The 11,155-nt window shown below is 40.1% G+C and overlaps 3 protein-coding genes across 4 annotated transcripts; 1 reads left to right on the top strand and 2 right to left on the bottom strand.

Moving 5' to 3' along the window:
* LOC133849589 (eukaryotic translation initiation factor 4H) lies at nt 1–3,570 on the bottom strand. Of its 2 annotated transcripts, none has more exons than XM_062285770.1 (5): nt 3,416–3,570; nt 2,343–2,648; nt 1,972–2,270; nt 1,046–1,270; nt 1–973 (listed from the first exon to the last, which is right to left on the bottom strand). In XM_062285770.1, exons 1-5 carry the CDS (start codon nt 3,445–3,447, stop codon nt 822–824), a joined length of 1,014 nt encoding a protein of 337 aa, XP_062141754.1. In that variant the 5' UTR covers nt 3,448–3,570; the 3' UTR covers nt 1–821. The 2 variants fall into 2 exon arrangements, with proteins under 2 accessions (XP_062141754.1, XP_062141755.1); XM_062285771.1 differs by having other exon boundaries at nt 2,053–2,270; nt 3,416–3,569.
* A 473-nt stretch (nt 3,571–4,043) lies between these two features.
* LOC133849588 (eukaryotic translation initiation factor 2 subunit 1) lies at nt 4,044–5,625 on the top strand. The gene is made up of 2 exons (XM_062285768.1): nt 4,044–4,869; nt 4,939–5,625. The coding sequence occupies exons 1-2, from the start codon at nt 4,175–4,177 to the stop codon at nt 5,264–5,266; spliced, it is 1,023 nt and encodes a 340-aa protein (XP_062141752.1). The 5' UTR covers nt 4,044–4,174; the 3' UTR covers nt 5,267–5,625.
* Nucleotides 5,626–6,804: 1,179 nt separating this feature from the next.
* Nucleotides 6,805–11,089, bottom strand: LOC133849581 (protein DDI1 homolog 2). Its single transcript, XM_062285760.1, has 4 exons — nt 10,376–11,089; nt 8,372–8,906; nt 8,024–8,309; nt 6,805–7,453 (listed from the first exon to the last, which is right to left on the bottom strand). The coding sequence occupies exons 1-4, from the start codon at nt 10,629–10,631 to the stop codon at nt 7,031–7,033; spliced, it is 1,500 nt and encodes a 499-aa protein (XP_062141744.1). The 5' UTR covers nt 10,632–11,089; the 3' UTR covers nt 6,805–7,030.
* Nucleotides 11,090–11,155: the final 66 nt, after the last annotated feature.

The following is an 11,155-nucleotide window of genomic DNA, read 5'->3' as shown; positions in this document are numbered from 1 at the left end:
TTGTTTTTTTTTTGTTTTTTTTTCTGGTTTTTGTTTTGTATTTTTTTGTCGTTTTTTTCTCTTTATCGGTTTTTGCTTTGTTTTTTATTTTCTTATCTTTTTTGCTTAAATTGTAGAACGTTTTGTTTGTTTTTTTTTTTCTTTTTTGTTTTGTTACTTGTTTATATATGCATTTACTTAACTAACAAATAGCAGCGCGCATAATTCTGGGCTATACTCAATCAATCAGCATAGCTATATGCACGGCTCTCAACTTTTCGCTGCTTACAGACTAACATTTAAAGACTTTTCATTGTTGTTGTTTCTGATGTGGTTGCAGTAGCTATTGATGTATTGCTCCAACGATTTCGAAAGATATATCCATAAGGTTTATCTCGCTGTCAATTTGTTTCCTGTTCTTGTTGTTGATGCTGTTGTTAAGTTTGCTTTTGTTATCGCTTTTCGTACATATATATATAGTTATATATATATATATAAATATATGTATATTATGTATGCATAGTACATAGCTTTTGTTTTATATAATAGGTATATAGCGTAGTTATTAATTATGTTTCTTTTAGTTGATTTTTTTGTTTTGTTTTGTTTTTCCCTCCTTTCGCAGCTTATCTTCGTCTTCTTCGTTTCATATATATATGCATGCCGCTCTCACACACAAATCATAATCATCAAATATGCCCTAACTTGTTTTTGTTTTTGTTAACATTTTGTTGGTTTTTGTTAATTATTTTTTGTTTTGTTTTGTTGGTTTTTTTTTTGTGTTTTTCTTTTTTTGTTAAATATCATTTAGGCATATTAAAAACACCGAAATCCACCATCATCTAGTTATCGCCATTCTGCAGCTCCTTGAGCTTCTCCTCACGTGGCTTGGCATTGCCAAAAATGGAGGCCGATTGTTTGGTTTCGGCCACCGCATTGATGGGCGCCGCAATAGTTCTGGGCGCCAGCTGAAGTCGTGGTCGTTCCGTATCATCTGCAAGATGCACAAATTGATTATTAAAGAGAATACTACTAAGAATGGGTTTATTTCGCAATTATTGTTTACCGATTGCACCCATTGAGGGGCCGCCGCTGGGACGATCGGGCTGCTGGTTGGGATTGTAGTGAGTGCGCTCGCGGTCACGGTGCCTGCTGAAGTTGTTATAGCGATCGCCATCGCGCGACTGATTGCCATAGCTGCCCTCACGCTGGCCTCGATCCCGATCCTGATTCCGATCGAATCGTTCATCGTTGTTGAAGTTGCCATAACGACCGCGATTCAGCGGACGATCTGCATCATCAGCAATAACAACAAATATATTTGAGTTTAAAGATTAGATTAGCATTGGTATTTGTTTATGAGAGAGAGTTATTAAGAAGGATCATTGCATTAAAAAAAGGATAAAATGGAATTTGCTCTACTGCCCAGCACTAAATATATATATAAATATATATATGAGGTATATACTACACTATAGATCGAGCAACATGCTGATGGCCAACTTTTGAAGTGTAAAAAGTGCGCATTCGAAAACCAATTCAAATCGTTGTCAATCGTGATATGTATGCGTGTGTGTGTGTTGGATTACATAATGCTTATGTTATTGTTTATAATCTAAACTAACTAATAATGTGAATAGAACTGAAACAGAAATACAGAAGTAGAAAGTGGCGGGCAACGCCCAAAAACAAAACAAAAACATATTCAAAGGCAACAACTTAATACTTAGTACAAATAATAATTTACTTTGGCAATTAACCAACAGAAAGGTGCAAAGATTAGGTGAAGAGAGAATGGAATGAAGAATAGGACGGCTCAGAAGGATTGATTCGATTGTTTGTTTGATTGTTTTTGTCCATGCTGCTTTCAACTACGCAAAATTGTTTGCTCTACAAAGATGCAACTACGTGTTTGTAGATTCGTTTGGATGGTACGTTTTTTAAAGGAGGTTGCAGTTGCAGTTTGTTTGGCAGATTAAAAATGCTTTTTACCATTATATCCTCTATTCATGCCGGAGCTGGCGCCGCCACGACTTCTATCACTGTGACCACCATAATTATCATTGTACGAACCTCTACTATCGCCGCGATTACCAGAGCCGCCACCAGCTTCGCGACCGCCTCCAGAGCCGCCGCCGCCACCGGGACCGCTCCGACTATAACCCTGGTTGCCACCGCCGCCTCCTTGACGCGGTGGTCCGCGTTTCTGGAAGCCATCGCGACCGCCATCACGGCCCATGCCGCCACCGCCGCCGCCTCCATTGCCACCGCCAATGCCGCCGCCACCAGGGCTATAATAAAAAAACAATGGGGACGAATTAGTTAGGAAACTACAAGTATTTTCATTCGAGTGCCGCACTTACCGCTCATTTTTCCTACGATCCGCAATATCGATGCGCAGCGGTGCCGACAAATCATCAAGTTTGATGCGTCCATCGCATTCGAGCGCACGCTCTAGATTATCGAGCGTCTCGAACTCCACATAACAGAAGCCCTTGAACTGATCCGTTTCGCGATCCTTCACCAGCCGCACGTTCTTCACCTCAAAGTCTTTGAATATTTTGGTGACATCGCCCTGGACGAGACCTTGCGGCAGATTGCCGACGTACGCAATAAAAGGCGGTTCCGTTGGCAGTTGCCTCCCATGACGTTCACCACCAAATCCTCCTCTGGAAACACACAAAACACAACAAATGAGGTTAGTGGAGAAAAACAATAACAAGAAGAAGCAGAAGCCGGCCGCACGTGTGACCGAAAAACAAAAACAGTTGCCGCTCAAATTACAAACCAAACAAACATCGTCTTGTAAATAAAGAGACAACGCAGCCAATACAAATAATAACAAAAAAAAAAAGCGCGCGCTTTTAAAATATATATCAAAATAAAAGCGGGGGAAAAAACCAAAACGTTTTTAGAAGTTCGCCTCGAGATTTTTTCTTTTTGTTGTCTCCTCTATTTTGAGCCGCCCATAACCCTCGAAGGCGGCGGCGGCGGTGGCGGCGTTGCTGTTGTGTCGCTGCCGCCGCCGCGGCTGCTTTTCTTAGTTGGCTTTGGCAAGACGGACGCCAGCAGCGACGCTCGACGGCGCAGCAAATTGTCCGAAAAAAAAACCAAAACGAAATATCGCAAAGAAAAAGTAATGTAGAAAAAAAAAACACGCACACTTGCGCGCACTCACACGCACGTACATCCATGTGTGTATGTGTATGCTTGTAGATTTTTAGGGTTTGCGCGTGTGTACCTTTGTGTGTGTGCGTGAGTAAGTGTGTGTGTGTATTGGTTGACTTTTGCTTAAACCGCGTGCATTATTATACATTGGAGCACTTTTGCACTAGCTTTTTGGGGGCACACGCGAGCGTCATTCACATACGCAACGATTTCACACAATTTCGGCGAGCTGGCATGCACAGTACTTAAATTATTTAATAATATTTACCTAGCGTGTTCATAACCACCTCTTCCAGCCATGTTTTATTTTTTTCAAATGAGCGAATTCGCTGCAATCCGCAGACTGACTACCACGATTGTCGCCGTGTGCACGCGCTTCAGTGTGTACACACCAACTCACAGAAAAACCAAAAAAATGCTTGCGGCCCGCGGAAATTCTAAGACAATAAATTTTTAATGCTCAAATATGGTAATCCTACCATCGCAATAATATAGCAAAAAAAATAAGAGCATTTTTATGTTGCCACTGTCAATATATATTGCAAAAATATTTGCTTTACTTTAAATCACGCCCAGATGCAGATAAGAGGCAACACTGACCAATTCGCCGTATGTAACAAAATATTTCCATTGCCCAGCACTGTATATAATATATCGATATGGCGAATAATCAATAATGTGCCGCAGTAAAATATGTCTAAATCAGTGCAAATGTATTTTTAAAAATATTTTTTCCTTAAAAATAGCAAATAATATAATGTTGTATATTAAGAGATTTGACATGCTAGCAATAAAGATTAGTCATCGATTACATCGATAGCATTTGACCGGCACTCAATTCGCTCCAGGTGTCATCGTTAAGCAACACTGTTCTGTTGCCGCTGCGGCTGGTGCTTCTTCTTCTTACGCCACAGTTCGGCAGAATTGTACACGTTTTTGCTGCAATTTTTTTTGTTGGCATTTTCTCTCAGTTTGTTCAAATTAAAATCGCGTCGATAAAGTGTGTTAAAACGCGCAAACAGTAAAAATGGCATTAACCTCGCGTTTCTACAACGAAAGATATCCAGAGATCGAAGATGTCGTCATGGTCAACGTGCTCTCCATTGCCGAAATGGGAGCTTACGTGCATTTATTGGAATACAACAACATTGAGGGCATGATCTTGCTGTCTGAGTTGTCACGTCGTCGCATACGCTCCATCAACAAATTGATCCGTGTGGGCAAAACAGAGCCCGTCGTCGTTATACGTGTGGACAAAGAGAAGGGCTACATTGATCTGTCCAAGCGTCGTGTGTCGCCCGAAGATGTGGAAAAGTGCACCGAACGCTTCGCCAAGGCAAAGGCCATTAATTCACTGTTGCGGCATGTGGCCGACATTCTGGGCTACGATAGCAGCGAAAAGCTGGAGGAGCTGTATCAAAAGACAGCTTGGTATTTTGAAAAGAAATACAACAGCAAAACTGTGGCCTATGACATCTTTAAGCAATCGGTGACGGATCCATCAGTGTTCGATGAATGCAATCTGGATGCCGAGACCAAAGAGGTGCTGTTGAGCAACATCAAACGTAAACTGGTCTCGCCCACTGTCAAAATTCGTGCTGATATTGAATGCTCTTGTTATGGTTATGAGGGCATCGATGCTGTCAAAGCATCGCTGAGCAAGGGTCTCGAGCTGAGCACCGAGGAGCTGCCCATCCGCATCAATCTAATCGCGCCTCCTCTGTAAGTTGCCTGGCAAACAGCGTTTGGCTTGTATTCTTTGTATTAATAGTTTCTTTATTTTCTGGTTAGCTATGTAATGACCACATCGACCACAAAGAAGACAGATGGTCTCAAGGCATTGGAGGTGGCCATCGAGAGCATACGTGCCAAGATTACCGAATTCGAGGGCGAGTTCAAGGTGATCATGGCACCCAAACTGGTCACCGCCATCGATGAGGCGGATCTGGCGCGTCGTCTGGAGCGCGCCGAGGCCGAGAACGCTCAGGTGGCTGGCGATGACGATGAGGAGGATGCCGCCGATCAGGAGGGCATGCAGTTTGATCCCGAGAAGGAGTTCAATCACAAAAACGCGCGTGCCAACGACGACGATGACGAGGATGATGAAGATGAGGAGTAAACAAAATGAACAACAAACAAACTTTGAACAACAAAAACAGCTACAAAAATAACAACAAGATCAGCAACTGTAATTTATATAAATATATACATCATCTATGTATGTTTAACACGCGTGCGTGTGTATTGAGAATGTGTGTGTGAAGCAACAACAAGTAACAACAATAGACAAAAGAAAAAACGAAAACTTTATTTAATTTTTTTTTATTATATATATTACTGAAGAACATTTGCTTCCTGGCTGCAATGACGGTATTGAGAAGGTCCGCGTATGTAAATACATACAAAATGCTACATATATATGGTTTATACATTTATAACTGAATCATTATAATATAATAAATACAATTTTAAAAACAACTTGCGTCGCAGCAAACAGAAGTTATTACAATTATTGGACATTTTTTGATTTTCTCTTTAAATATTAATAAGAAAAATTTTACAAATAATTTTAGGGGAATCTGCTCGAACTAATTTTTTTTTTTAAAACAATATTGTTAAGGATTAACTTTAATTTTTTTTTAATTAAAGGTTTCAAAATTCAGCTGTCAGAGAATCTTAGGAAAATTATTATAATTGATTACTCAAGAACACCTCTGTGAAAAGAAAGCTAAGGATTATCATAAACTTAGTAATACTACGAACATTAACAAGAGAGCCACAGACGAGTGTGCTCGACTATGAAATACCCGCGACCCAATGTTAATAAAATCAAAAAAGTCCGGTATTAATTTTAAAATATACCAAATTAATTGCCACAAAAGTACTAAAATATGCCAATGACTATAATTGGTATATTGATATAGTACTACATTGGAAATATACTATTAAGTTCAAAATATACCAGATTGTCAGTCAAAGCTACTACAAAAGTATTAAATAACTTCGATAATTTTTGTTTGAGTGCAACCAAATTTTCAGGAATTATAAATACCATAGTTCTTATTATTAATTGATCTCTAGGCGCATCCAATCCAAAACAAGTCTCGTTTTATTTAACCATTTCACTTCGTACATACATTACATAGGTTTTGTTTTTATGCTTAATACTAGTTCAAATTGTATAATTATTATATACCAAAACGTGTATAATTAGTGTAGCTGTGTGTATATATTATGTTGTGTATGTGTGTGTTGTATATATTATGTTATGTTTTATAATGTCTTCTGGCATTATACGATGATGGTTCGTAATTCGTTGCAAAGCGGCTATTCAAGCATAGACGGTTTTTATTGCAGTGTTTTCGTCGTTTTTCCATTTCACACACAAAAATTCGAAATCGGATTTCGTTAAGAACAATTTAAGGCTAGAAAAAAGATCAATTTCGTTCATGTCATTAATTAAAAAAGAAATATGAGGGCCTGATTTGCTTCGATTTTTTTTTTGTGGGGTTTCTTTGGGATCTCTTGCGCATAGCATTAATTAACTATTGTACAATTAAACGAAAACAAAATCAAGGGAGAAGAAGGCATTTAAAAAAGAATTCGTTTAGTTTACAAAAAATTTGTCTAAATAAAAAAGGATTTTTTGCACCTCAATTTTGTTGTTTTTTTTTTTTTTTTTTTTTTCGTTTTGATTTGTTTGTTAAACACATCGGAATCGGCAACGACATCGATATTGTTATTGATGAGTTTCTTGTGTTGTTGTATTGCAAAATGGTTTTGATTGATCCCAGAGCAATGTAGGAGAAGCAGAAGGAGGTGGTCTTGTTGTTGTTTTTGTTGTGGTTGTTGTTGGAGCAGCAGCTGCTGGCCAGAGCAGCGTTCAGCTGAATCCAGCGCCACCGGCAGCAGCATTGCGGCTAACCAGCATCGAGCTAGCAATCGCCTTGTTCCCATTGCACAATCTCAGCACCGTGAGAACATCGCTGCGCGGAAAACCCAATGCCATCAGATCACTCACATCCTGCTCCGTGAAACGATCCAGCGGTTGTATCGAATTAATGTTGCTGGCATTGAAACCCGTCGTACTTCCACTACTGCCGCTCGCTTGACTTGTGCTTGCTCCTGCTGCGCCGCCACTTTCTCGCTTGCTCTGCTCGATGGCCTCGGCAATGGCCTGTTGCTCGTTGTCCTCCGGATTGCCAGTGAGGCGGGCGCAGGGCGGAAGCTCGCTCTCCGGCAGAAACGGTGTTGAGGTGCCCGTGGTGCCAATGATCAATAGATTGCGCTGCAAATCGATAAGGCACTGTTCAAATAGAAAGAGATGGCACATTAGTGAACGGTTACAAGTGTGAAAGAGACAGACAGAGAGGCAGAGAAAGAGCCAGAGGGAACTATTTGAAATAAGTCTTGAAAATTAGTACACCTAATGGGTTTAATTTATATACATTTTAGATTTAAGTTGCTGCTTGCAAGCTCTCGTACTAAAAGTGATTTTTTCTTCGCTTTTTTAGTGTAGAAGAAACATTTAGCTTATTACACTATAAAAGCCACTAAACCTATAAATTGCTTGAGAAATAATTGAATTAATTTCACATGTAAGACTAAAATTGTTGGCATTATTCAATTAAAAAATTGTTGTAAAGCTTTGAGAAGCTCTAATATGTCTAAAGAACTTTCCAAAAATTCAGGAAGCTTTCAGCATTCTTGTTTTAAGTTTGCAGCATAAGCAAAGGAAAGAAAATTTTCAAAATTTTAAACAAAATTGTCAAAAACATGAGAACTTTTTCATTTCATAACTAAAATACGACAGACGAATGCCAAAAAAGCTTCAGAAACAAAACGCGCAGGACTTATTGCTAAAGAAGCCACACACCTGATGCCGCTTGAGCATGTCGAGGCCCAACAACATGTCCATAGGCTGTTGGCCCAGCACCGTGAAACTGGAGGTCAGATGATCGTTCTCGATCTGCAGCTGCACCATGTGAATGCGTCCCAAAATCGGCTGTGTACCGACGCCCTTAGCCACACCGTTCCAGCGTGTGTCGATCAAGCGATTCACATGACAGCGTTCAGCGCAATCCTTGCTCATGATTGTCGTCTGGGCGCCGGAGTCAACGAACGCCTTGACGGGCACACCGTTCACCTTGCAGTTGATGTAACTGAAAAGCAAAAAAGGGTTGAATGAACATGGATATTTCAGTGAAGAAATAGTTTAACTTACAGCATGGTGACTGTGCCAAAGATTTCGGGATTGTATTCGATGGCAGCGGCCATGTTGTCCTGAATGTTCTTCTGCTTAATCTCCTCGGCAATGAGACGCTGTGTCTCCTCATCGAACGGATCCGCATTCAGCATACGCAGACGCTGATCATTGCGACGTTTTCGCTCCGTGATATTCTCGCGCAGCACACGCTTGAATGTCTCCAGATCACCCGAATCCAAGGCTTCGGCCAGCGGTGTATTGTACTGTCGCAGCAGCGACAATGCTTCCGGATTCGAGAGAAACACTTCGCGCACCGTTGCCGGATCATCGTCGAGGTTCACATTGAAGTCATCTGTCATGGGGATGTCCGTCAGCTGCTGTTGCTGCAAGTGCTGCTCCAGCTGCTGTTGCAAACTGTTGCTGCCAATGCCGATGCCGCTGCCTGCCGATGCTGTCTGTGTCGGCGGACTGTTGCCCGTGCCGCTCGAGCCCGGCACCGCGATGCCGCTAAAGTCCAAATTGCTAATCGATGGAATCGTTGCATTCGTTGCAGCTGTAAAACAGAGATAAGTGGCAGGTTGATGACAAACGAAGCTGTTCGCTTGATTCCACTTTGCTCTCGCTGACAGGGCAGATTTTTGCAAGTAAACTCGACTGCGAGTTACCCGATAACTTTTTTTAATTACGTGAGAATATTTTAATTTCAAAAAGGATGGATTTAGTTTGTGGTGAAATTTAAAATATTATCCTTATCCAAAATTGTATTCCCCATGACATATCAGACTGGTTTAACTGCACTATACATTATATTAAGTTAAAGTCTGAAGTGTGTATATACCCTATTACTATACAGTTCTTCCGGGTATCAAAATTATACATCATGCTGATGATTCAGTTAAGAATTTCTTGTCACTCAAAGATTAGCAGTTGGCCAGTTTATTTATTTATTTCTTTTTGGAGATGTGCATAAGACTTTGTTAATCAATGAAATGTATAAACATATCAATTCGTCTTTGCTGCTATTTCATTTATCACAATCTTGTGAAATAATGTTGATAATTTCACCAATCGATCGTAATGCAGCATAATATAGTTTTGATGTAATATGTACTTGGGCATTGCATTGATTACTAAGTTTGAAAACATGTGTGAAGCTTTGAGAAGCTTTAATTTCAAAAGAAGTTTCCAGAAGCTTTCAACAACTTTTTGTTTAAGTTCAAAGTAATTACATATGTATGTACATATGTATGTATGTCTATATATGAACATATTTTTCTGTAGCTCTTTAGTATCTGCTCCCTCTGAACTCTCAGGTATATAGATACGTATAAAATCGCAAGACAAATACCTCACCGAAAAAAATTGCGCGCTCCCACGCAAAAAAATAAATGAAATAAAAAATAAATTAAAGCATTCGGGCAATGTATAATGACCCACACTTGCATACATGCTACACATACGCACATACTATATGCAGATATGCATGGGTGTTTGTGTGCGTGTTAGACAAGGCCAATCGTGCATGGGGGGTCACCGAAGGCGTTTGCGTCGGCGTATCCATGCGAATGAACATACATACACACACACACCTGCATAGAGTTCGATTACCTGCATATGCGTGCACACTGATGATGCACATGCTTGTCGATAATAGTGTTGCGTAGTGAATTATCAAAATCAGATCAACACTTTGCAAGTGCATGTGCATGTACATATGTATGTATGTATGAGTTTGTCGTGCTTTACTTTGCTTTGCTTACTTTTTTACTTTCGCTTACCATTTGGATTGAATGGAATGTACGAAATACAAAAACAAAAAAAACGCAGCACACACACATGCACACACAACGCTTCTTTATAGTATAGCGATTGCTGAAGAAGTGTGTACTGTATTTATTTTTAAAATGTATGAATTCTTTCGCTGATTTTTTCCATGATGCTGATGATGCACCACCAGCAACTTGGCTAGCATAAGGAGCAATGACCCAGTTTTAAATGCGCGCTCAAGAACTTTGCACTCACCTGCTCGAATGGGATTGGGATTATGCTGATTGATCCGGCGTCGCTCTAACACAACGCAATCGCCATCTCGGACTCCAAACTGTTGCAACGACTGCTTATCGTTGTTTAATTCGCGACCGTTGAATAGCAACATGATTTGACTGACCTCTGCGCCAATTTCCATCGCACACAAGGCCTTTAGATTTTCCAGCTCCAAATCCTCGGCGACATCGAGAAAGAATATCTTATCATCGGTGGTGGTCACAGTGATTTTCATCGCGGTGGCGTTTTTGCTGGCGGCGGCGTTTTGTTTATATATGTTCTATGTATGTTTTCCTGTGTGTTGTGTTGTTTTTGCTTATTTTGAACACAGTTGTGTCTTTAAATATGGATCCCTGAGCAAATAGTAGAGTATGTGCTGCGTATCAGTACAGCGCAAAATAATAAATGCGTTTGAATTTCGTTGTTTGCCTCACGTTCTTCGCCGTCGTCGTCGCCGTTGCCGTTTTCTTTTCTTTTTGCGTTTTCTTTGTTGTTTCTTTTTTCTTCGTTTTTTTGTTTCCCTATGCTTTGTTGTTTTGACCCACCGAAAACGCCGCTGCCGCTAGCAGTGTGACCGCAATTGAAATTGACAGAATATGCTATTTAAAGTCGACAAATATATCAATTCCATAACTTCTAGCTGCAGCGCATTTTAACGGCCAAATATAGTTATAATCAAAATTGTGCCGTAAAACTTAAAAAAATTAAAAAACAACAATTAATTTTGTAATGCAAATAACATATGGGGTATATTTTTGT

Source organism: Drosophila sulfurigaster, chromosome X, assembly GCF_023558435.1.
Source record: "Drosophila sulfurigaster albostrigata strain 15112-1811.04 chromosome X, ASM2355843v2, whole genome shotgun sequence".
Classification (NCBI taxonomy): Eukaryota; Metazoa; Arthropoda; class Insecta; order Diptera; family Drosophilidae; genus Drosophila; species Drosophila sulfurigaster.
This window is presented reverse-complemented; position numbering and strand designations above follow the sequence as displayed.

Excerpts from the sequence above, each read along its gene's own strand:
- LOC133849589 (XM_062285770.1), bottom strand. The coding sequence starts at position 3,447 with ATGGCTGGAAGAGGTGGTTATGAACACGCTAG. Across the intron at positions 2,649-3,415 it reads GGTGGTTATGAACACGCTAG|AGGAGGATTTGGTGGTGAAC; the intron begins GTAAATATTATT and ends GTGTGTTTCCAG. Across the intron at positions 974-1,045 it reads CCCCTCAATGGGTGCAATCG|ATGATACGGAACGACCACGA; the intron begins GTAAACAATAAT and ends TGCATCTTGCAG.
- LOC133849588 (XM_062285768.1), top strand. The coding sequence starts at position 4,175 with ATGGCATTAACCTCGCGTTTCTACAACGAAAGATATCCAGAGATCGAA. Across the intron at positions 4,870-4,938 it reads AATCTAATCGCGCCTCCTCT|CTATGTAATGACCACATCGA; the intron begins GTAAGTTGCCTG and ends TTTTCTGGTTAG.
- LOC133849581 (XM_062285760.1), bottom strand. The coding sequence starts at position 10,631 with ATGAAAATCACTGTGACCACCACCGATGATAAGATATTCTTTCTCGAT. Across the intron at positions 8,310-8,371 it reads TTTGGCACAGTCACCATGCT|TTACATCAACTGCAAGGTGA; the intron begins GTAAGTTAAACT and ends TTTGCTTTTCAG. Across the intron at positions 7,454-8,023 it reads ACATGCTCAAGCGGCATCAG|TGCCTTATCGATTTGCAGCG; the intron begins GTGTGTGGCTTC and ends CTATTTGAACAG.